The sequence below is a fragment of the Musa acuminata genome, chromosome BXJ1-3, assembly GCF_036884655.1.
Source record: "Musa acuminata AAA Group cultivar baxijiao chromosome BXJ1-3, Cavendish_Baxijiao_AAA, whole genome shotgun sequence".
Classification (NCBI taxonomy): Eukaryota; Viridiplantae; Streptophyta; class Magnoliopsida; order Zingiberales; family Musaceae; genus Musa; species Musa acuminata.
In genome coordinates, this window is record NC_088329.1 from 38501213 (window position 1) to 38523494 (window position 22282).

Sequence of the window (22282 nt, forward strand, 5' to 3'; positions counted from 1 at the left end):
GATTCATCCTTTCGATCACTAACCTCTTAAACACCAATTACCACTCCCAAACAAACTATCACAGAGTTAACGAGAAAGATAACTCTGTGAACGCTGCCAGAGAACGGGCGTGCACTGCATGCATGCATGCATGCCTTTTCCTTTCTACAGCGTGCGGAGTCGCTTGCGTTGCTTTGCAAGCGTGGCGTGGTGATCCTGTTCGAGACCAGCAGATAACGCCATATCTTCTACTTCTTCTTCTTCCTCTTCCACTTCCTCCTCTCACTAGAGCAGATAACGAATGCTGTCATCCCAAACTAAAGTCACAGAAGCTATCGAATGAGGTGTGTAAACAAGTGGCTATGCACCAAGTCTTCGTCTCCGACACATCGTATGGTATCAGTACGTGCTGAATGGTCGTCACCATCGTTGACATAATTGTTGGTGATGCAAATGGTTTAAGCAGCAGCAACAAAGTGCTCCTCGATTCAAAGGGAAAGTTACGTGTCACCCAAAACGTAGACTCTACGCTTGGGGAGAAGTATCTTTGTCGATGCGAAGGGATGGATATTAATGACATGGGGACACATAAACTAATGTCATCAAATCTTCCGGTACCTAAATTAATGTCATGTATCCTATAAAATAATCTCTTTCATGCAGTACTACAGGTTGGTGTATTCCAGTAGGATTGCATTGTTTAACATCTGAGTACTACTAAAGATTTTTGGTTTGCTCATGCAGAAGTAAACTGGGATGGATTGATAGGCTCAACTCAAGAATCAGAATCGAAATGGATTGATAGTTCAATAGAACAAAAACTGGGATGGTTTGATTTTAATGGTTTGGTTGGATTCCAATTCGATTCTAAATCGATAAAAAACATTAAAAAAAGATTTAAATAACGAATAGATAGTATCGATTTTGATTCTAAATTCGACATATTCGAATTGTCGATTAAGTGTTTCTAAAAATACATATTCATATTTATTTGTAAATGATAAATAACGAAAGTGAGATTTGATAGTGGATCTAATAATATGATAAAGCCTTTAATTACAAAGTTAAAGATTCATGTAACAGTTAGATCATGATTAGGTTAATCTGATTGTTCTGAATTAATTTTGGAAGATAACAAATGCAAATTGATCGATAAAGAAAAGGAGGGAACGAACAATATGGATAAGACGGTAATTTTCGTTGTCCGCTGACCGTGGCATTATCGTAATTGTAGGAGTGTGAGGAGCCTATTTTTAAGGGTAATTTTTGGGTAAATTTACAGTTAGATATTTCATTTTTCTTTAGTAAATTCGCTGAATGAGAGGGGCAATGTTGTCTTCATGTGCCAATATAATCGACATCGTCGCCGGTTCAACCTCTTCCATGCCGGCTTCTTCCGTCTTTCGCTCCTCTTCCTTTCTTGGGAGCTTGACCTGTTCGAGCTTATCCGCCGATCGGCTCTAAGTTGGCTCTTCTGGTGCGTCTGGCTCCTCACTGTTAGCAGATTTGAGGCTTTGTTCGAGGAATTGCAGGTTTTTGTCCGAGATTTTGACGTGCTCCTTCCCGGATCATAAATTGGCTCTTTTCTAGTTCTTAATTCTAGCATCTTCTCTGGTATCTTTGTTTGATGGATTTTGTGCTCAAAATCGAATATTTTCTACTCAATGGTCGTGATTTACTTTTCCTTTCCTTTTTCGGCGACAGGTTGACCTTGAAATCATTCTGCTCGAGGTTTTCGGTCGATATTTTTATATGGTAGAACTCTTGAAAGTCTGCCCAAAAGTCATTTTCCCCTTAATTTGTGGAGAATTTTCATAGTTATCTCATTGTTTGTAGACAATGGAGCGATTTTTTTGCTTGTCTCGTTGGAAAATTATGGCTTGTCGTCGTTGTTGTCTTTTTGGTTATGAAGTTATGTGTTTCCCAATGTTTAATTGGTTTCTGATGTAGTTTTGGGTGTTCCAGTGAGATCGATTGGAGGAGGAGAGAACAAGAGCTGTGCTAGTTGTTAATGTTTGGAAGCACTATGCGGTGGCTGAGCCTCTCTGTTGATGTTCTTCGGAAAGGCGTTTCCTTGAACTTGTACTGCCGAGTCATTCTATGACTCGACCTCCCTGTCTTTGGCTTTCCTCTTTGACATCCCCATCCTTCTCTCTGATCCGTAGCGTCAAAACCCTCTTCTCGTAGAGGAAGCCCACCGTCGAGCAGAGAGAATAAGAAGTCCTCGTTTCTCTTTTCCTTCGATACTGCACTTTGTTTTCATTTCTTGGTTTTGTTGTTCCTGTCCATTTCTTGTTCTCTCTTTCTGGGTCCTCTGGTGAACTACTTCGGCTTCGAAGCGGAGAAGAGAAGTAATGGTGTGTCAAGCTGCTGCCCAGACGAGATTTCGAGCACTGAAACATGAGAATGGGATTGCTGGTAGTTCCACCATAATCGTTAGGATCATAGCTTGCTTCCAACCATTACAGCATTGCCAGGTAAGTCTGGGAAGAAGCATTTTGTTCGGATGTTTAGGATCAAAACTCAGGCTTTTTGATCTTTAGTTATTTTCATGTCGTGCAGGCAGAGTACTTCCGCCACCTCCTCAAACCGGTCACGTAGATTAGCTTCTCTTTATCTTCTTATTCAGTATAGCTGCGATTCCGCAGATATTGGTGGCTAATCATATTGTGGGGGTAACTTTTGTTCTTTGCTGATTGCGCTGGTAAATTATTTGCAGTCCTTTTTATGTTTTCTGATGCGCTATAAGCAGCTTATGTGATTGAAAGGGGCATTTGACCAAATGAGGTGTTGTTGGTGCTTCAGGTGTTTGCTTTGTGGGGATGAAGAAAAACCTCAATCCTTGGCTCCATTTTCCACATCAAATGCAGCGGTTTAGTAGCTTAAACTCTGCTACTGATCTCATGGAGCCCAACATTGGGCGACAGAACAACCCACTGACGGTTTTCCCTACCTACATTAACCATTGTGGCTGTGTCGTCCCCAGTAATACCACCATAATGTTCCCAGAGATTCAAGCACTCAAATCCTTTGAGATGGCATCATCTATAAAATTTTCTGCAATTCCCATGTTTGTTCCACCAGACTTTGGTGGATCTACGAAGAGATTGCCAGTTCTTAATCAGTCGTGGGAACGAACAGGCTTAGATTTAAGCTCTTCATTACACCCATATCGGACTCTTAATCATGCAAATGAAAGTCTGGACGTTCAGGGAAGCAATGAAACTGTTCACATTGGACATGAAGTCGAGGAGATGCATGAAGATTTAAGCTCTTCATTACACCCATATCGGACTCTTAATCATGCAAATGAAAGTCTGGACGTTCAGGGAAGCAATGAAACTGTTCACATTGGACATGAAGTCGAGGAAGTGCATGAAGATTCTGAGGAAATTGATGCTCTTTTATATTCTGACTCTGATGATGATGACAGCAGGGAGGAGGAGGTTGCCAGTACAGGACATTCGCCAATTGGGCCAATGACAGGAAGTTCGTCCGAGGTAGCTAGCTCTATCTTCCCAGTCAAGAGAAAGCGACTTGATGAGGATGAACCTGATGCTTTGCTTTTGGACACGGCAACATCAGGAGGCCACCATGGAGACAATTCTGATTTGGATTTTAACAAACATAGGATTGAAGGTGGCGACTCGAGCTGTGTGAGAGGAGAAGACCAGGATCGCAAGCGGTTGAAAAGGGAGAGGATATTAGAAATAGTCAGTGCTCTCAGAAGGATCATCCCAGGTGGAGAGGGAAAGGATGCTGCAACTGTCATTGATGAGGCTATTTGCTATGTCAAGTCTCTCAAGCTGAAAGCCAAAGATTTAGGTGCTGCTACATGGTAGCATTTGTTCTATAGGCACATAATTTAGTTTCAGACTCTAATTAGCAACAAAAATAGCAGTGCCAGTTCCATAATTATAACCCTCTTTCGCCAAGATCAATGAAAAGGTGACAAAAGCAGAAGCCAGAAAGCTAGCTCTCTCCACACAGATCCAATAACTGAATGTCTGAATCGGTACTTTATGATCACAGTTATGTCTGTGCTTTGATGGTGGGTGAACTATGGTTTGTTTGTGTGAGTAGCAAGGATTCCTAATCGTCACAAGGGGTGACTGAGAGCCTTTTCTTTTGACCCATGGTTTTGTGCATGCACGCCCGACAAGTTGGTGGCAATTGCTCGTTTGTCATCATCCTTCCTATCTTTGTGATTATGCTTCGAGGGAGGCATAGTGGCTGCCTTTGCTGAGGGTTTAGCAAACCGGAGAAGATTGATATCTGGCTCTACAGTTGCTATCCATGATTTCTTGGATGAGGATGTCATGGCTTTGTTGACAAAGAAGGGTTGCAAGTGACACTGTTATGAGCCCTATGTGGGGGCATGTTGGTACAAGCAAGGTGTTTGGATGCATGAGACCAGGTTGAGGTACTGACTTCAGGTGCTGCAGGTTGGAGACTGGAGTTGCAGCTGCTAGATATATGCTGTCATTGCATTGATGTGAGATTGTGCTCACAAACATTTTGATTACTACTGCTGCAAGCATGATGTTGCCAAAGTGATAAGAGGCAGTGAGCGCATGATCTCATTGTAACTTCTGAAGAGATTACCATGACAATATGTTGCAGATTCAGAGGATTTTAGTGTGTAAAAACTATTCATGGGAAACCCCTGTAGCATTGTCTTTTGAGTACATCATGTAGATTTATTGTGTGTGTTTGTTGGAGTTAAAACATAGGGTATATGGATTTCGATTAAGAAATTAACAAAATATTAAAACAATAAATTTCTGTTGGGCTTAGCAGCTGCATGTGCTCATGCTTTTGGTTTTCTCTAATATTTTTAATGCAATTTCTAGGGTAAGAATGGCCCATCATGTGTTGTTTGATGTGGGCTTTGTCATGTCATTTGATGATTTTCCAATTTTGTTCATGACAGGTCAGAAGTTGTCTGGTGTTGCTGGAAGCCCAGCATATGTAGCACCAGAAGTTCTCTTGGGGGACTATTCTGAGAAAGTAGCACCGGTGTTCTCCTGATGCTGCTGGTTGGTGAGCTACCATTCAATGGTGGATCTTTGGAAGCTGTCTTTGAGGCAATTAAAAAGACCGAGCTTGATTTTACATGTGGGGTGTGGGAGTCAATATCGGAGCTAGCACGGGACCTGCTTAGTAGGATGCTGACTCGGGATGTCTCAAAAAGGATCACGACTGATGAAATTTTAAGTGAGTTAAAAATTTCTCCCCTATTTGTTTGTTCTTGTTTCTGATTCGGAATGAGCCTGAACAGTAACTCTGATTTCAGATCACTCGTGGATTTTATTCTATACAAAATGCCCATCCGAGGTGATGCGAAGAAAATCTGTAAGAAAAAACATTAAACCCATAATCGATGTCGAGAGAATTGCTGCAGCCATCAGCAGCACTCTGTCTACAGAGAGTTCAAGTTCAAAGTCCGAGGAGCAGGATGGCTGTTGCTTTGTCGATGCTCTCGCAGCTGCTATGTCACGTGTTTCAATCTCTGAGACGAAGCGCACCAGGCTGTGCGGCCCTGTGAGTCCAATCCAGCAGCAGTGCTCTTCTAACATGGAATCTAACCTCTGTACAGCATTCTGACTCTGGTATATACTGATCTCCTTCATGGTTTTGATTACTGAACTAAATAACCACGGGCTAATCAATGGCGGAACGACAACTTATTTGTCTCACTGATCCCTACCTCTCAGGTATTCAGTGTGGTCTCACAGTCTTGGATTACCATGTTCAATTGTATCATAAACTTGGAACTTTGCTTTGTAAAATGACTGACATCAATTCCGTGACTTGATATATTGGATCACCATGTTCAATTGTATCATATAGTTTTATAAGATCTAAATGAAAGTGATAGGAGGCAGTGGGTGCTTGATGTTATGGTAGCTTCTGAAGAGCATGACAGTATGTGGTTGCAGATTCAGATATTTTGAGTGTGTAAAAATATTCATTCATGGCAAACCCCTGTAGATCTGTTTGTTGTGTTCTACTAGCAAATTGACTTGATTTGGATGTTTGGTATTGGGACACAATGATGTAGTCAGTCCAAAAACTCTTCCCAAAGGTTTATTTTTTTAAGGTACTTAAGTCATGGACTTTAGAATTTTATGATAATATATCAAAATCTTTATCAGTTAATCTCTTCAGCATCTTCATTGAGGTGGCATGTTTCCATGTTAGTCCTATGTATATATAATACCTCGATTTAGTAACTTATTTGATGAAGTTTTAAATCCTATCAAAAAGAACACTGGCCAAATGTATAAGCACGCAAGAACCAAGTCCAAGGACATGATGCAAGCCAATCACCCTTATTACTCGATGCCCATGCGAGCAGGGAAACATGAACTCCTGTGAGCATCTGCTATTGAAGTGGTTTCTATATATCTTGATAATTTGACCCAATCAACCAGGTTTGACTTGGCTGTCTATATATCTTGATCGTTTCATGTAACATCATTATGCCCAATCGATATAGAGACAAAGCATACATGAACAAGAAGCGATGAGCAGCATCTTCATTGTTTCATGCAGGAGCATGTCAAGTCAATTCAGAGTATTCACAAAAGCAAAGGAATGAACATATACCTAACGAGGTGAATATTCACATTCCAAGATTTTTTTTCCAAATCTGATACCTAAATCAGCTGATGAACATCATATTTACATCACTCTGATCATGAAAAATATCGACATAATGAAGCTGCCGGAAAAATACTTTCCACAAGTCACGGAGTTGATGTCAGTCATTTTACAATGCAAAGTTCCAAGTTTATGATACAATTGAACATGGTAATCCAAGACTGTGAGACCACACTGAATACCTGAGAGGTAGGGACCAGTGAGACAAATAAGTTGTCGTGCCGCCATTGATTAGCTCGTGGTTATTTAGTTCAGTAATCAAAACCATGGAGGAGATCAGTATATACCAGAGTCAGAATGCTGTACAGAGGTTAGATTCCATGTTAGAAGAGCACTGCTGCTGGATTGGACTCACAGGGCCGCACAGCCTGGTGCGCTTCGTCTCAGAGATTGAAACACGTGACATGGCAGCTGCGAGAGCATCGACAAAGCAACAGCCATCCTGCTCCTCGGACTTTGAACTTGAACTCTCTGTAGACAGAGTGCTGCTGATGGCTGCAGCAATTCTCTCGACATCGATTATGGGTTTAATGTTTTTTCTTACAGATTTTCTTCGCATCACCTCGGATGGGCATTTTGTATAGAATAAAATCCACGAGTGATCTGAAATCAGAGTTACTGATCAGGCTCATTCCGAATCAGAAACAAGAACAAACAAACAGGGGAGAAATTTTTAACTCACTTAAAATTTCATCAGTCGTGATCCTTTTTGAGACATCCCGAGTCAGCATCCTACTAAGCAGGTCCCGTGCTAGCTCCGATATTGACTCCCACACCCCACATGTAAAATCAAGCTCGGTCTTTTTAATTGCCTCAAAGACAGCTTCCAAAGATCCACCATTGAATGGTAGCCCACCAACCAGCAGCAAGTGGAGGAGAACACCGGCTGCCCAAATATCTACTTTCTCAGAATAGTCCCCCAAGAGAACTTCTGGTGCTACATATGCTGGGCTTCCAGCAACACCAGACAACTTCTGACCTGTCATGAACAAAATTGGAAAATCACCAAATGACATGACAAAGCCCACATCAAACAACACATGATGGGCCATTCTTACCCTAGAAATTGCATTAAAAATATTAGAGAAAACCAAAAGCATGAGCACATGCTGCAGCTAACAAACAGGTAAATCCAGGTATATCGAGAAAAGATCTAATTGCTCATAATACCTGCCAACATCTAAAAACCATATTTTTTAACCAAAAACAACTAATAAGATAGGTAAACCCGAACAGTCTCTCCAAGCTGAGTTCTTATTGCAGACTGCAGGGGCACCTAAATTCCTGCAAACAAATACAAATGAAACGTCTAAACCAGGAAGAAAATTATTGGTTTCAAACTGAGTAAATTTGACCTGAAGTATAGTTACTTATTGTTGCGTTTTGTAGAGAGATCAACCAAGACACTAGTGGCATGGAATATACACCAACAACAATATGGTGAAGTTGGTAAAAGCCATTCAAAGGCAAATGCAGAAATCCAATTGCAATAGTGTAAAAAAACTGATCTTGAAAATGAAACCACGGGAAAAAAAAATACTTGAATACTGCATCTTCACCCAATATTCCCCAACAATGTTGAAAATAAAAGAGCAGGCTGGACTGCCACTGCCAAGCAACAAACAAGATGATAGAGAAGACTGGTGACAGAAGCATCTATGGATGATAAGAGGCTAGAGATTCATGATTTAGTTGGTGGAATTTAAAGCTTGACAATTACACTTTTATATTAATTTTGGTGTCTTGTATCTGAATCCAACAGCACTCGTTGGTCATGCCTGATTTGATCATAAATTCCAACTTGAAAGGTGCCAACACATACTAGATGAAGCACAACATCTACATGACAAAACACATACCAAATCAAGCACCAATTGTCATTTTATCATGTATAAGTACCAATTTCATTCTTGAACAGGCTGGAATAAATTTATCAACATAAAACCAATATCAACTAGTAGAAGCCAATCATATTACCAGCATAGTACAGTACGATGTATTAGGACTTGGGTTGACCAACATCAACTCAGTACAAGCAGCGTGCTTTGACAAGGTAATCCACAAAGCTAATTGCATACATGACCCAACAGATTCAGATCCAACTTTCTTAGGACATCTAAGAATAATAAATTGAAGCAAATAAAGCATTTTCTAAGCTAAGCACTCAAAATATTGCAAAGGATTAAGAAAAGAATCTATGATGAAGACATCTCAATGCCTCAAAATCTAATGTAAACAATCCACAACATGTTAAACTTGATTCTTTGGCATTCCTACTTGTTGACATAATCTTTGAAGCTCCTCAATCATGTTCACCAATCAAAATTGATCTTCCAAGATTGTGCAACAGACACAATTGGTCACATCACCAAAATGATTCATTTAGACGTAAGGCTTATGATCATGGAAAGGACATTAGAATCAACCACCAATAGGTTGATCATCATCAAAATAAGAATTCCAATTGTATCATGGCAAAAAGACATGACAAAACAATTCTGGCACAAAACACCTTGTTGTACTAGTTGGCATGCTCCTGCTGGCCAGCGTAATCCACAAATTGGCCTATCCATTTGTTAACGATGTCAACACTGCTCAACGAATGACACAAACCTTTTGACATGACATGTGCTGATCCATGATGACTAGCACATCGGTCTTTGATCTGAACCTTTTTAGATTCTATTGATAAAAGCTACTGAACTATACAGGAAGGGCATGGCAAATCTTTTTCGGCTCCTAAACTACTACAATTGTTGATTTTGTAACAGCCAAAAATGAAAATATTGGAGATTTCATGTAAATCGCTATCAAGATAACAAAACCTAGACTAAACATAACTCACAGACCCAAAGATGATTCAAACTATACCAAAACCTTGACCATAAACTCCACTGCATGACAATGTGAATGATTAGTGCAATCAAGAGATCAAGATCTACAAAAGTTATCCTTCATACTCCAACCAGTGTTCTTAGAGGCTAGAGGCTAAATTACACCGAGAGAAACTATGATGACTACATTGATCTGATGTACCACAAATGCACCAAATTGTGTTAATAAATCTAAGTTCTCATGCTATCACAAGAGCAATATGTCTAATGCCACGCTACCAAAAATACTTTCTCCACATTAAAAAAATTATATAATCGGACTATTTCCCTGCCTGGATATTTTCTAACTTCTTCCTCTTGAATTACCTAAAGATCCTAATTTCTAAAAGATCATTGTAAAAACATACTAGCCTGCAGCAAATAACTGAAACAGATATTCCATTGTTATGCTAAATATGATTTCAAATCATTGCTAAATTGATAAAAAAAACTTCAACAATGCCTTCCTTAATGTTGGAGTAACTAACAATGAACCATATATGTGTTAACAATCCTCCTACAGTATTCATCTTGAAGCATTATGGCTCCTATCAGAACTCGGTGTGTCCAACAACGGACCAGAATTACCTAAACAACAGCCTGTCAACCTCGCTAACAAATCAAACCACAGGTTGATTATCCTGGTGGCTATCTGTAGATAGCCAAGGATTTTCTGCTACCAATCCACTGACAACCATTGGATGACATGTCAGTAACTAGCAATTACCATCTGATGCTCGACCAGAGGCAAAAATCCACCAGCAATAAACTCAACAACACAGAATTCACCATGCAACGTTAAGAATCTCCCTGGTGACATAATTGGAAGACCAATTGATGTTTTTAATAAAATTTCCAAAGGAAAATTTCTGCAGTTGCTTGTCTAGTCCACTGAAAACAAAAACAACAACCAAAAGGTTAAGGCTAATACAAGAATTGTCATTAAGCAAGTTTATATTGGAAATAAAAAGGAAAAAAAAATAAAGTAACTCTTATCATTTTGAAATCAACAGCGAAAGTGATAAATTCCTTTCAACCACCAAAGAGAGCATTTTGTGCAATAACTCCGAACCAATTTTTAAATGAAATATGAGACAGTCAACCACTATCTTGATGTCTGATTGCTAGCACCGGTGATCTTAGCAAGATAAATATTTTCAAGTGCCTTGATACCAAAGTAGCGAGCAACCAAAGAAAATCTGGATAGCTGTCAGATACCAACAGTATCCAGCCTCAGCATCCTAACCATGAATACCTTAGAGGGATGTATAGAAGGACTGTGTTGAAACAAACAGCTATACAGGTGACAACAAAAGGAGCCAAATAGAAAAGATATTGTCCATAAGAGAACAAGATTAAAAACCATGGCGACAAAGACAAGTCATGAAGTCACCGTCCAAAATAAAGTCATCCAGCAGAGAACAGTATAGAATACTGGATGACACTTTCTTTTGTTTTCTAAACCTACAACTTTGAAAGACAGAGGAACATCCAAACATCAAGATCAACAAGGTATTTTGATAAATATGGTGCTCTGATAGGAAGGGGTATAACTAGTTTAAGATGCTTCTGTATATGTTGCCAAGAATAGCATATCTTGAATACACAGAACATACAAAATAACTTTAATAAGACAAGAGAAAGATTACCGCATGCAACCCGGACTGCCAATCCAAAGTCTGAAAGCTTCATCTTCCCTGAGGTGGTGAGAAGAATATTCTCTGGCTTAATATCACGATGAACCACACCCATTTCATGGCAATACTTGATAACCAAAATTAACTCCTTCATCAAAATTGCGGCTCTGCACTCCGAATACCTTCCTTCCTTGACCATCTGGTCCATCAACCGGCCCCCAGAGCATAGCTCCATAACGAGATGGAAGCTTTTGGAATCTTCAAATACGGCCTTTAGGGTCACAATGCCCGGGTGACCAGATACATGTTGCATGATCTCCACCTCACGGTGCACCGTCTCCTCACCATTCTTAAGCAGCGTCTTGCAGGCAAATTCCTCACCATTGACCTTGCTCCAGCACAACCGCACAGACCCAAATCTCCCTTTCCCGATCTGGCGTCCAAGAACGTACTCATTCTCCAGTTTCTTCTTCCGTCCGATCCTGGTTGCAGATTCGACGCACCCCAGCTTCCTCTTTAGGCCGCGACCAGGGGAATCAGCCGCCGATCTCCCGGATGCAGGAGCGGTCATGACGACTCCAGCGGCCGTTCCGCCGCCGCAAGATCCGACCTTCTCATCCCCACGGCTGCACGATCCCACCTTTTCCGCAGGGCAAACCTTCCAGTGCTCGCTGCACTTCTTCTTGATCTGGCGCGCCTTGTCAAAATCATCGGACAGGTAGAATCCAACATTCTCCGAAGACCTAATTTCCTTTCTCTTCCTCCTCATTTCCCCGCTACGCACACCAGAAACGGAGATCGATTCCCAGTGTCACCGACAACAACAAGAACCGCGACGCCGCTTGTTCTTCTTCTTGGCACATGGGGGGGTGGGATTCGGAGGGCGGCGATCCAAGAAACGCCGATCCCCGAGGCGGAACCCTATAATCAAGGCGATGGAAGATGGATCAGAAACCCTAGAAGAGGAGCGGGCGATGTGGATTTGGGGCCGCGGGGTTTTGGGAGCGAGCGAGAGTCCGAGAGAGAGAGAATGGCAGATGTGGGGAGGGGAGGGCTTTTAATGGGACCGCGGTGGCGTTGGCTTGACGCGATGCGATGGTTACGGTTCCAGTGGCGGTGGGAATTGTACCGAACGACCCACAACGGGCCCGTTTGATTTGGATCCAACCCGACTCGACCCAGATCCGAACCCATTTATCCTAACCGGATCCGCATGTTGCGTTCAACGATTCATCGAGACCGTAGATTAGCTAATTGGAAAAGGATCCAACACTCTTGATTGGATCTGATCCAAAACATCTACTCTTGTTCGGAGCAAATCATGATACGATCGACTTGATCATCAACTCTCGAGTGTTATCACGTCTATAGAAGATGAGAAGAAGTTTGTTTTATATAATATTTATTTTCTAATGAACACTGATTATATCATATCAAGTGTCTTAATAAGGAAATATTTATCTTAAATAACATATTGATATGTTGAATTGATATATTATTATATCTAGATTAATTGGGTTATGTGTATCGAGACATAAGATGCTTCCGTTATATGTGAATGTATCATGTCCTGACTATTTGTACAAGGTAGAACTCTTATCATCAACGGAATACGCCTCATATCTCGGTACGGCCAAACGAAAGCATTACTAAGTTGGTTAGTAGGATGACCAATCCGGAGTTTCCTGTCATGTTCTCAGGATTGAGACCATATTATCTAGTAATTGTCTTGCAATCATAATCAGTTATAAACGGAATGCGAATCTTAATGCGAAAATATATTCCTTCAATAATTCTAGTGTTTCGATTGACCCGACGTGTGCAAATGACGGAACCCAATCTCGTACCCCAAATGGGGTGACTTACATGCCCTGTGATTGGGCACAAACAGTGGGCCCTACCTTTTACTGGACCAATCATCATCACATCTGTAACATATTGGAGCGAGCATTTGACCCACTTGTTTGTTATACGTGGCCCGATACAGTGAAATAAGCGGGGCCCGCTATTTAGAACCGGTAGTATCACGCCACGTGGCACCGTCGCATTGCCGAAGCACCACTGAAATGATAAGTGCATGTCTGTAGACCACGTCAATCATGCTGTCGTCGCATGAATATGGCTCAATACAGTGAAAGGTGGGGCCCGATATTAGATCCAGTGAACTCTTGCCACGTGGAGAGATGGCATTGCGCAATAACTGATAAGTGTATGTCTGTCAACCACGTCAATCATGCTGCGTTCGCATGGCGATAGAACAACTGAACAGGGCAAACAGTAGTGTTACCCGTGTCGTGCATCTTTATCCGTTGCCCCCTCCACGGCAGAGGAAGGAAACGGAGGGGAACAGAGACGGGGGTGATGGGGAATGGAGAGGAGAGGATTGCCCTTCTCCAAGGGGAAGTCAACGAGGAGGAAGTGTCGGGGACGGGGTTGGTGAGGAGGTCTTGGATCGAGTCCAGGAAGCTATGGAGGATCGTAGGCCCGGCGATCTTTGGCAGGGTGGTAATCTACAGTTTGAACGTCATCACCCAGGCCTTCGCAGGCCACCTCGGCGACCTCGAGCTCGCATCCATCTCCATCGCCAACACCGTCGTCGTTGGATTCAGCTTCGGCCTAATGGTATTAACCGTTTCCCGTCTCTCTGAACTTTTCCCCAATTCTTTAGATCTGGGAAGAGGATATGTAGTTGCTCGATTTGCTTGGAAGCCTATAAATTCCCTTTCTGTCATGTTCAGTAATCGTCTTGACCTGTGGCATCCGATGGAGGAGCATGTTTAGGGGACATTGCTATGATCAAATTATCTTCAGTTAAATGAGGGGGAAAAAGCGTTTCTGCTATATTAAGTTGAATCCGACATTCCTTTATTTTTTTCTCAGAAGAACGAAGGAGGATCAATTAATCGACTGATTAAGATGTCATGTTAATATCGTAATGTTTGATGGAATTACTTCCCCCAAATTTACGATTCGAAGTTCTTCCGACTGTTGGAAACTGATTGCAATCATCAATTGCAGCTTGGAATGGCGAGCGCATTGGAGACACTATGTGGGCAGGCTTTCGGCGCTAAGAAGTACCATATGCTAGGCGTGTACCTGCAGCGATCGTGCATTGTGCTTTTCCTGTGTGCCGTCCTCTTGCTCCCGATTTACTTCTTTGCCACCCCCATCCTGATGCTCATCGGGCAGCCGCCCGAACTGGCGGTGCAAGCCGGACAAGTGTCGATGTGGTTCATTCCGCTGCACTTCTCCTTCGTCTTCCTCTTCCCCCTCCAACGATTCTTGCAGTGCCAGCTCAAGAACTCGATCATTGTCATAGTTTCAGCAGTGTGCCTTGTCGTCCACCTGCTCGTCACTTGGCTCTTCGTTTCGAAGCTGCAATTTGGCCTAATTGGAACTGTATTCACCCTAAACTTCTCGTGGTGGGTTGGTATTTTCTGCCTCTTTGGTTATATCGCATGCGGAAGCTGCCCCGACACATGGACGGGCTTCTCAATGGAAGCCTTTGGGGGCCTGTGGGAGTTCATAAAGCTTTCGGCTGCTTCTGGTGTCATGCTATGGTTAGTCCCTTCCCTTAGTGTCCAACTTCGAAATCATCCAAGATCACTCATCTTTAATGGTGATATATATGCTTAGTGTACCCGTATATGTTCTTCTCACTGTAATTTTTCTTCATTTACTTGCCTTTCAAGATCTGGCAACTAAAAAAAGCTTCTTTAAATGTGTCGTAACCACAGCTTGGAGAACTGGTACTATAGAGTACTGATCTTGATGACGGGGTATCTAAAGAACGCTGAGATCGCTGTGGATGCCATCTCTATTTGGTAAGCTGTCTGAGCCTTGCAAGTATTAGTTATGCCTTTGTCTTCTGGTCAAAAAACTAATAATGTTCAGTGGATCTTGAAACAAGTAGGGACTTGACCTGCTTCATAATTCTTGTTCAACAGCATGAGCTTGAATGGATGGGAGTTGATGATACCTTTGGCATTCTTTGCTGGCACCGGGTAAGTCAAAAATTATGGTTTGAGAAGAAAACTCCAAATATTTCTTCTTTTTCCTTATCCCTCCATTTGCTTTCTTATCATTTAAATTTTAATTGCATTAGTTATATTTTATGGAATGATTTTTTGATTTATTGCCTGACTTTCTTCATTATCTATTAAATGAAGGCTTAAATGTCATTCAAAAATAAAAATAAGAAATTCAAAAAAAAAGTCTACAACCATCATGTATGCCTGCTTTTCTTGTGCAGGATCATTTCTTATTTATTTCCTTGTTTATTTTCTTTGTTTTGCTGTTCTTAAGATACGTTCTTTAACCAACAACTTTTGAAGTATATTTTCTTAAAATTTTATTTTATTTTAAAAATAATTCTATCAAAATTTAGATTATTTTTTTTATATTACTGTTCTAATACAGTTTCCTTTTCATCCTGCTTTATGTATTAATTTTCCAGCTTTAACTTCCTCAAAAGAGTGAAGGGAAGCTTTGTTTGAAAGTGATTGCAACAATCATACACCCTAAACCTCAAGATCATTTATTATTTATTTATTGATTTCTTCAGTTTGCTGATAAAGTTCGAAATAATTAAATCGTATCTCGAGGTTATGTTCTTTGACTTTAAGATAGTTTTGATGTTTTTAAATTATACTTTCTTAATACTTTTATTCTATTTAAAAAAATGGTTACACTTTAGATAATTTTTTATATTATTGTTCCAATATAGTTTCCTTTCCATCTCCCTTTATGGACAACTTTTTCCAGCTTTAATCTCCACCAAAAAGAGAAGTAGAAAAGAACTGTCCATGTCAAGAAAGTCGAAAGAAAGTGGGGAGTAAGAAAGAGACAGCTCAAAATAATTCACAAAGTGACAGTAGGTCTTGATCAACCAATAAATGTTATTTAAGACAGTAGCTTGTTTTATTCACCGCGGACATCCGTTGCCAGCGTCCCCTGGACCATCGTTGATGCTGGCAACAGCATTGATTTTATCTGCTACGTCGTTGTCCTGCGGCCAGTCACCTGCTACAGATATGGGGACATTTCTGAACCCATCATTTAGTTCTGGAGCGCACTACGGCACTTGTCATATGGATTATATGTTATGCACCACATGGATTGGGTTCCACATAAATCTTTCGCCCAAACAGGACATCAAATGTATGGTGTCTACCTTTCCTGGAGACCTAACCTCATTTCTCGAGCGTGTCTATTGTGAGGTTATTATTAGAGGCACTATTTGTTCGCTAAGTTTATGTAAAAAGATTAATGAATTTTGATTAATTACTGATTTAATGTATATTAGTTAATAATCTTTTAATGTTAATAGAACTCGAATTAGATTACTCAAGTAATGAAGACCACTAATTAGTGCTTTGCTGTCGAGTTTGTGGAAGAAAAATTATACAATATGCAGGTGCAAAATGCATTTGAAGTATCTAAATAATTGATTTGACTTTAGGATAGTAAATATATTGTCAAAATTATGATTTGAGAATTATGCACTCTTTGTCTCCACTGTTGATATGATCAGTCTTCGTGGTTAACTCGATGTTGTGAAACTATCTATCATTTCTTTTATAAATAAATATATATATATATATATAAGAGAAAATGTTTGATTAATCATGAGGAAATTTTCATTCAATCTGCAAAATATTCATATTTCATATCTCATGTTTTGTCTAGAATATGTAAAAGGTTGTGCCCGAATTGTGTCCGAAAAAGTTAATTTTTGCTCATTATAGACAAAAAATAACTAAAAAAAGTTTAAATGTTAGAATTATTTGGAATGAAAAATATCTAGAAAAACCAAATTTTTATAATATTGATTTTTTCGTTGGTTTTTCTGATATATTAGAGTGCGGGTGGCCAATGAGCTCGGAGCTGGCAATGGCAAAGCTGCTAGGTTCGCCACCATTGTATCCGTGGCTACTTCTGCTGTGATCGGCCTCTTCTTTTGCTTGCTGGTCTTGGTGCTCCATGATAAGTTCGCCCTCATCTACTCATCCAGTTCGGTTGTGGTCGAAGCCGTTGACGAACTGTCCCTTCTACTGGCGCTCACAGTTCTCCTCAACAGCGTCCAACCTGTTCTTTCCGGTGAGCACTCTCCCCTGTTCTAAACAAATATCTTAGTTTGATCCTTCTTGTGATTCTTCAGCTTAGCTGACCTCAACGTTAAACAAATTTGCTAGTTATTCAACATCAGAAACATTCTAACCACACTTTGTCTTCTGCAGGTGTTGCTGTAGGGTCAGGGTGGCAGGCTCTGGTGGCATATGTTAACATAGGAACATACTACCTTGTTGGAATTCCTGCTGGAATTCTCATGGGATGGGTCTTCAAACTTGGCGTTCTGGTATGTTTTGCTTATTTCCATGCACGCTACTTCATATCGAGCTTTAGTCGATACATTACATAGTGAAAAGAGAGTACACTTTGGAAGTAAAGAAGAGACTTGAAAAGAAGTGACTTGTTGTCTGAAGCCTTACAAAAGAAAACGAAAAAAACAAAACTATGAGAATCAACAAAGTTCTCTGTTATATTCATTTAGTTGGCCACAATTTTTGCAACTAGGATAATTTTAAAGAAGGGTCCCCATTTTAGATAAATTTTAAAAAGTATATATTATTAAAGCTGACAAGTATTTATGGAGTCCAAATAGGAACCAAGTTACTGGAAAATAAGACAATATTGAAGCTTAGATCACAAGGAATTCAAGTATGAAACTAAAAACTTAGCAATTAAGATTTGATTGTTCTAGAAGTGCCTTATATATCTCAAGGTTTTGGTAAGGAAGAGAACAAAGAATATATTTCGAGTGCTTCTAAATTTCTTTCTAGGAAATATAGAGAGGATGAGAGAAAAGATAAGGAAAATTATTTAAAATTTATTTGAGAGATTGTATAAAAGGACATGTATAGACTAGCTCCGGGAAATTTATAGTTTTTTACATCTATGATAGCAAGGAGCACCTTAACTATTTTTTTATTTATGTTTTTTTTTTAACTCTGAAATTTTCTTTTCATACTGACGTATTCTCCTATATATATAGCCAATCATTATCATGTGCATCTCTTCCTTCTTTTTTTCTTTCTTTTGGAGCTGCTATAATGGGTAACCTCCTAATTTATTTTAGTTGGTCAGGAAAGCATAATTTCGATAAGCTTATTCTGCTATGTATTTTCTTATATGGTCATTATTCGTCTAATTTAAGAAAGAATAATTGCTTCTTGAAGATTTATTGACTTTGACGGACCAAAACTTACAATGCAGGGAATTTGGGCTGGAATGATCGGTGGAACTGCAGTCCAGACGCTGATCTTAGCCATTATGACCATCAGATGTGATTGGGATGAGGAGGTGAGACTGCGGAGACAGTTCTTAGTTCTCATTGTCTTCTCTAATTCTCGTAGTGTAGTTGATTCCAAGTGCGCCGGCTGTCTAATCTGCAGGCCAAAAACGCCAGCGCACGCATGGAGAAATTGGCTACTTCCAGTAAACCATGAAGCAAAGACCGTGGCAGCGACTTGGAAGCAGATATTACCATGGATTAAGATGTTTGATATCAATCACTAAGTTTAGGAAGAGAAAAGGGCATCGATCGTATCACCAGTAGGTGAAAACCTTTTTTTTTGTTAGTAAAAATTACCATAGATTAATTATAGTTGGGCAGTAATCACACATCTTTTGACATCAGGTCCAGTTGATCGCTCCGATTCTGATAACTTTGTTGATGCTATCACGAGGAAGAATCACACCTAACATGATGTTGCTCCTGTCTTATATTTGCTCAGCCGTACATGCTTGTGTTCGCATTTATCAAGCTCAGAATTGAATTCCCTGATGGTGATGTTGAGAGATATTATAATGATGGTTATGATCCATGCAATATCTATCATGATTATTGTTAACATTGTTGACAAGCGCATATACTATTATACTGAGGACATCACACTTATTGAATGGGGCCATGAAATAGGATAAAGAGGGGCTTGCCGTTTATCAACATCACATCACATCCCATCCATGTGATCTCTTCTTCCCAATTCATTCAAGCATCGTACTGAAATGTTGCAGTATGTCATCAAAGACTGACTTCTCTTTCATTTTGTGGACTTGGGGATCTCTCCATGGCTACGTCAACTCAACCAACAGCCTGTAATCGGAGGGACAGAGAAGATAAGGATTGGGAGCTTCATAAAGGCTACATACTTTTCACAGATCAGCGTGAGATGGCAAGCATGATGAGATGATTTCCTATGATCTATTGGAATCATTTGCTTCAATAGTAAAGAACGAAAAGGAAACCTATGATCTATTGGACAACGAGATCGGCTAACTGGTCTGGTTTTCTTGGTGGAATAGGAGTCCAATGAAGAGGAAGGACTTCACCTTGAAAATAAAATATTTTCTTTTTAAAATATTTTCTTTTTAAAATATTTTTATTATCTCCTCTTGATTTTATGTGGTTACAATACAAAAATATTAGACGTATCATCATAGAATCAATCATATTCGGAATATTTAGAACACAGACATCATATTCTTACTTTAAAATTTCAAAAGTAGAAATTCTTAATTTTCTAAGGATAGAGTGACTTTCTCATTAATTAAATTATTTTATTACTTTGGAGATAAAACACTAAATGCAATTGAAGTGACTTCCCCACGTGATATGCATGTGAAGAGAAAACAAAGCAGTAGCAATCAATAGCTCCATAAAAAGACACCTTCTGCTCCTGTTTGGTCAACTGTGCTATATGTCACCTTTTTCATTCCTGTTCATAAACTTCTACCCTCATTATATATATGAGTATATATATTGTGAGTGTATACATGTATATATGTGTGTGATCGAGTTCCTTAGCGTGTAGGGCACCACCACCACCATCAATCATTGACCTCTTCTTGCAAGGAAAGAAGGAAGGTGATCAGATCAGTGTGCAGGAATGGCTCGGTCGCTTCTCTCTCCCATGCCCTCAAGCCCCCAGTTCTCCTCCATCTACCGCCGCCTCGCTCTTCTTCCTTGCCGTTTCGTCGGGATCTCCACGTCCGTCCGCGCACACCGACGGCTTCTTTTTCTTCGGGCGGCCGCTCAATCCCCAGGCCCCGCTGGCGACGACGCTTCGTCTCTAAGCCAAGAAGATGCACAGTACTCTCTCTGTCTCGCTCTCTCTCTCTTTCTTTCTTTCTTACGAATCTTTGCTAAATGGTTGCATGATTTCACTAACGTAGGAAGAAGAATTCTAAGACTGCAGCTCCAGATCTACCAAGTCTTCCCTACCCCAACATACCCATCTGGTGCTGCTACCGTACACCATTAGTTGCAGTGACACCTAATAATCTTTCCTCCTCTCCACCTTCTGAGACTGTGATGTCTGCAGGGCGAGATGGGTTTTGGGGGCCGCAGTCATCCTGGCCGTGCCGTTCTACAGAAGGTTCTTAAAGATCGAAGGTAGAGATGATGCGCAACTGATCAGCGCCGTAAACTTGTCGAGCTTATAGTGCTTAAGCTGTGGGTCTCGGAACCTGATGTTAGGTGAGGTGAAGAAGACGGCTAAGGCGGCAGTGGGGGTCGTGGAGAAGGTGGCCGAGGCGACGGAGAAGATAGCGATGGAAGTAGCGGAGGCGCTGCCGGAGAACACAAAGCTGAAGCAGGTAGCTTTGGAGGTGGAGGAGATAGCCGAAGTGGTAGACAACGAGGCAAAGCTAGCAGAAACCATCCTTGAGGAGGTACTGCCTGCCTCGTTTCTCATCTCACCGCCATACAAGTATGGGATTTGGTAGCTCGATCAAAGGGAGATGCAAATGTTGTGAGAGTTGACTTGAAACAGCCGGTGTTGGTGCTTATCTCTCATGTCGTGCAGGTCGACGACGTGGTGGAGAAGGTGGACACTCTGGTTGAGCCCATCGTTGACGAATTGGAAGGCGGAGAAGGAGAGGTGACAAGACAAGGCAAAGATTCCAAGGAGACCATCTGATTCAGAGCCATGTTCGTCTGTCTCTAGTGTCAAATCATAGGCATGGATATTTGTGCGCATTGTCTCAGAACGATATTTTTCCCTTTTGTTGTTATGATTGACATATGTTTTGCTGAGATTTGGAGATTAGATCACCAAATATGCATATGATTGCATGTAATAAGAAAGAAGATTGATAGAAATTTATGATTCACGTCATTTAAATGTCAATTCAGTGGGAAGGCCACTTGGGATTGCACGCCCACCCACCACCAGCCGCGGATTCCCTCCGCCACCCGCCACCCACCGCCCACCACCCCGTCGCAGTGAGACATCGCTTTCCACAGACCATCAATCGCGAACACCCACCAGCAACAAAACATTGACGAGAATTGAAGAAGATAGAAAATAATAACATCGATTATGATCGCGATTAACGCATTAACCTGAGATCACAGATCACAGTTTTGGTTTTATGGTTTCATTTCAACTAAACTATGATGAAGCAATTATGGAACTTTTATTCCTTTCTTTGTTCTTCAAAAGTTGGAAGATAATTTATGCTTTCGCTTAATTATTCCAAACATTTATATTCTCTTACCCAACTCAGACTTCATTTTTGGATTCAGTCAGCCTCAAGTAAACTGAACCCATTTTTTATTATTATTATTATTATTATTATTATTATTATAATATATATATATATATATATATATATATATTCTTTACATATATATGTCTTCATGGGTTTTAAAAATTCTTTATTGACTTACTATATTTTTCTTTACATATCCCTCATTTCTATATTTTTCAAAGAGAGTCATTTCCCTCAATAAAAGTAGCAAAATACCCTTAAAAAGGTTTTTGGCCAAAATCACTTAAAAACTTATACTCTTTTTCTTGAAATATTACAAAATATCCTTAATTTTCATCCAAAATAACTTAACATTTTCAAATAAAGTATTTTGTGAAACATTAATACATATAATAAGATAAATAATTTAGATATGAGAGAATTTGAATAAACTAATATAGTGTTTTTGAATATGATTATAGTGTTAGTTTAATAATTAAAAAAAAGATTGTAACTCTTTTAGTTTAACACCAAATCGTTTTGACTAATTAAGAAAAACTCAAAACTTGTAGCTTTTCTGAAAAAAGAGAA

The 22282-nt window shown here is 40.1% G+C and overlaps 4 protein-coding genes across 9 annotated transcripts; 3 read left to right on the forward strand and 1 right to left on the reverse strand.

Moving 5' to 3' along the window:
- The first annotated feature begins 1365 nt into the window (after positions 1-1365).
- Positions 1366-4689, forward strand: LOC103979217 (transcription factor bHLH145). Of its 4 annotated transcripts, none has more exons than XM_009395281.3 (4): positions 1366-1456; positions 1945-2456; positions 2542-2683; positions 2785-4689. In XM_009395281.3, the coding sequence occupies exon 4, from the start codon at positions 2802-2804 to the stop codon at positions 3819-3821; it is 1020 nt and encodes a 339-aa protein (XP_009393556.2). In that variant the 5' UTR covers positions 1366-1456; positions 1945-2456; positions 2542-2683; positions 2785-2801; the 3' UTR covers positions 3822-4689. The 4 variants fall into 4 exon arrangements, with proteins under 4 accessions (XP_009393556.2, XP_018679221.2, XP_018679223.2 ...); XM_018823676.2 differs by having other exon boundaries at positions 2542-2654; XM_018823678.2 differs by having other exon boundaries at positions 1373-1456; positions 1930-2456.
- A 1988-nt stretch (positions 4690-6677) lies between these two features.
- LOC103979213 (serine/threonine-protein kinase PEPKR2) lies at positions 6678-12194 on the reverse strand. Its single transcript, XM_009395278.3, has 3 exons — positions 11168-12194; positions 7328-7624; positions 6678-7248 (listed from the first exon to the last, which is right to left on the reverse strand). Exons 1-3 carry the CDS (start codon positions 11922-11924, stop codon positions 6938-6940), a joined length of 1365 nt encoding a protein of 454 aa, XP_009393553.1. The 5' UTR covers positions 11925-12194; the 3' UTR covers positions 6678-6937.
- Positions 12195-13463: 1269 nt separating this feature from the next.
- On the forward strand, positions 13464-19068 carry LOC135584729 (protein DETOXIFICATION 27-like). 2 transcript variants are annotated; one of them, XM_065135127.1, is made up of 9 exons: positions 13464-13777; positions 14174-14715; positions 14893-14979; positions 15103-15159; positions 17016-17254; positions 17395-17513; positions 18431-18517; positions 18610-18773; positions 18855-19068. In XM_065135127.1, exons 1-8 carry the CDS (start codon positions 13517-13519, stop codon positions 18661-18663), a joined length of 1446 nt encoding a protein of 481 aa, XP_064991199.1. In that variant the 5' UTR covers positions 13464-13516; the 3' UTR covers positions 18664-18773; positions 18855-19068. The 2 variants fall into 2 exon arrangements, with proteins under 2 accessions (XP_064991199.1, XP_064991194.1); XM_065135122.1 differs by having other exon boundaries at positions 18610-18769.
- An 884-nt stretch (positions 19069-19952) lies between these two features.
- LOC103979211 (uncharacterized) lies at positions 19953-21348 on the forward strand. Of its 2 annotated transcripts, none has more exons than XM_009395276.3 (5): positions 19953-20309; positions 20393-20458; positions 20542-20612; positions 20697-20890; positions 21025-21348. In XM_009395276.3, exons 1-5 carry the CDS (start codon positions 20107-20109, stop codon positions 21136-21138), a joined length of 648 nt encoding a protein of 215 aa, XP_009393551.2. In that variant the 5' UTR covers positions 19953-20106; the 3' UTR covers positions 21139-21348. The 2 variants fall into 2 exon arrangements, with proteins under 2 accessions (XP_009393551.2, XP_018678890.2); XM_018823345.2 differs by having other exon boundaries at positions 19996-20309; positions 20697-20928.
- The last annotated feature ends 934 nt before the right edge of the window (positions 21349-22282 follow it).

Bases quoted from the DNA above. Each gene is read 5' to 3' on its own strand.
- LOC103979217 (XM_009395281.3), top strand. From the start codon at position 2,802: ATGAAGAAAAACCTCAATCCTTGGCTCCATTTTCCACATCAAATGCAG.
- LOC103979213 (XM_009395278.3), bottom strand. From the start codon at position 11,924: ATGAGGAGGAAGAGAAAGGAAATTAGGTCTTCGGAGAATGTTGGATTC. The intron at 7,625-11,167 runs GTAATCTTTCTC...TGTTCATGACAG, and splicing joins GGCAGTCCGGGTTGCATGCG to GTCAGAAGTTGTCTGGTGTT. The intron at 7,249-7,327 runs GTGAGTTAAAAA...CTCTGATTTCAG, and splicing joins CACGACTGATGAAATTTTAA to ATCACTCGTGGATTTTATTC.
- LOC135584729 (XM_065135127.1), top strand. From the start codon at position 13,517: ATGGGGAATGGAGAGGAGAGGATTGCCCTTCTCCAAGGGGAAGTCAAC. The intron at 14,980-15,102 runs GTAAGCTGTCTG...CTTGTTCAACAG, and splicing joins GTGGATGCCATCTCTATTTG to CATGAGCTTGAATGGATGGG. The intron at 17,255-17,394 runs GTGAGCACTCTC...TGTCTTCTGCAG, and splicing joins CGTCCAACCTGTTCTTTCCG to GTGTTGCTGTAGGGTCAGGG.
- LOC103979211 (XM_018823345.2), top strand. From the start codon at position 20,107: ATGGCTCGGTCGCTTCTCTCTCCCATGCCCTCAAGCCCCCAGTTCTCC. The intron at 20,613-20,696 runs GTAGAGATGATG...ACCTGATGTTAG, and splicing joins AAGGTTCTTAAAGATCGAAG to GTGAGGTGAAGAAGACGGCT. The intron at 20,929-21,024 runs GTATGGGATTTG...CATGTCGTGCAG, and splicing joins CTCATCTCACCGCCATACAA to GTCGACGACGTGGTGGAGAA.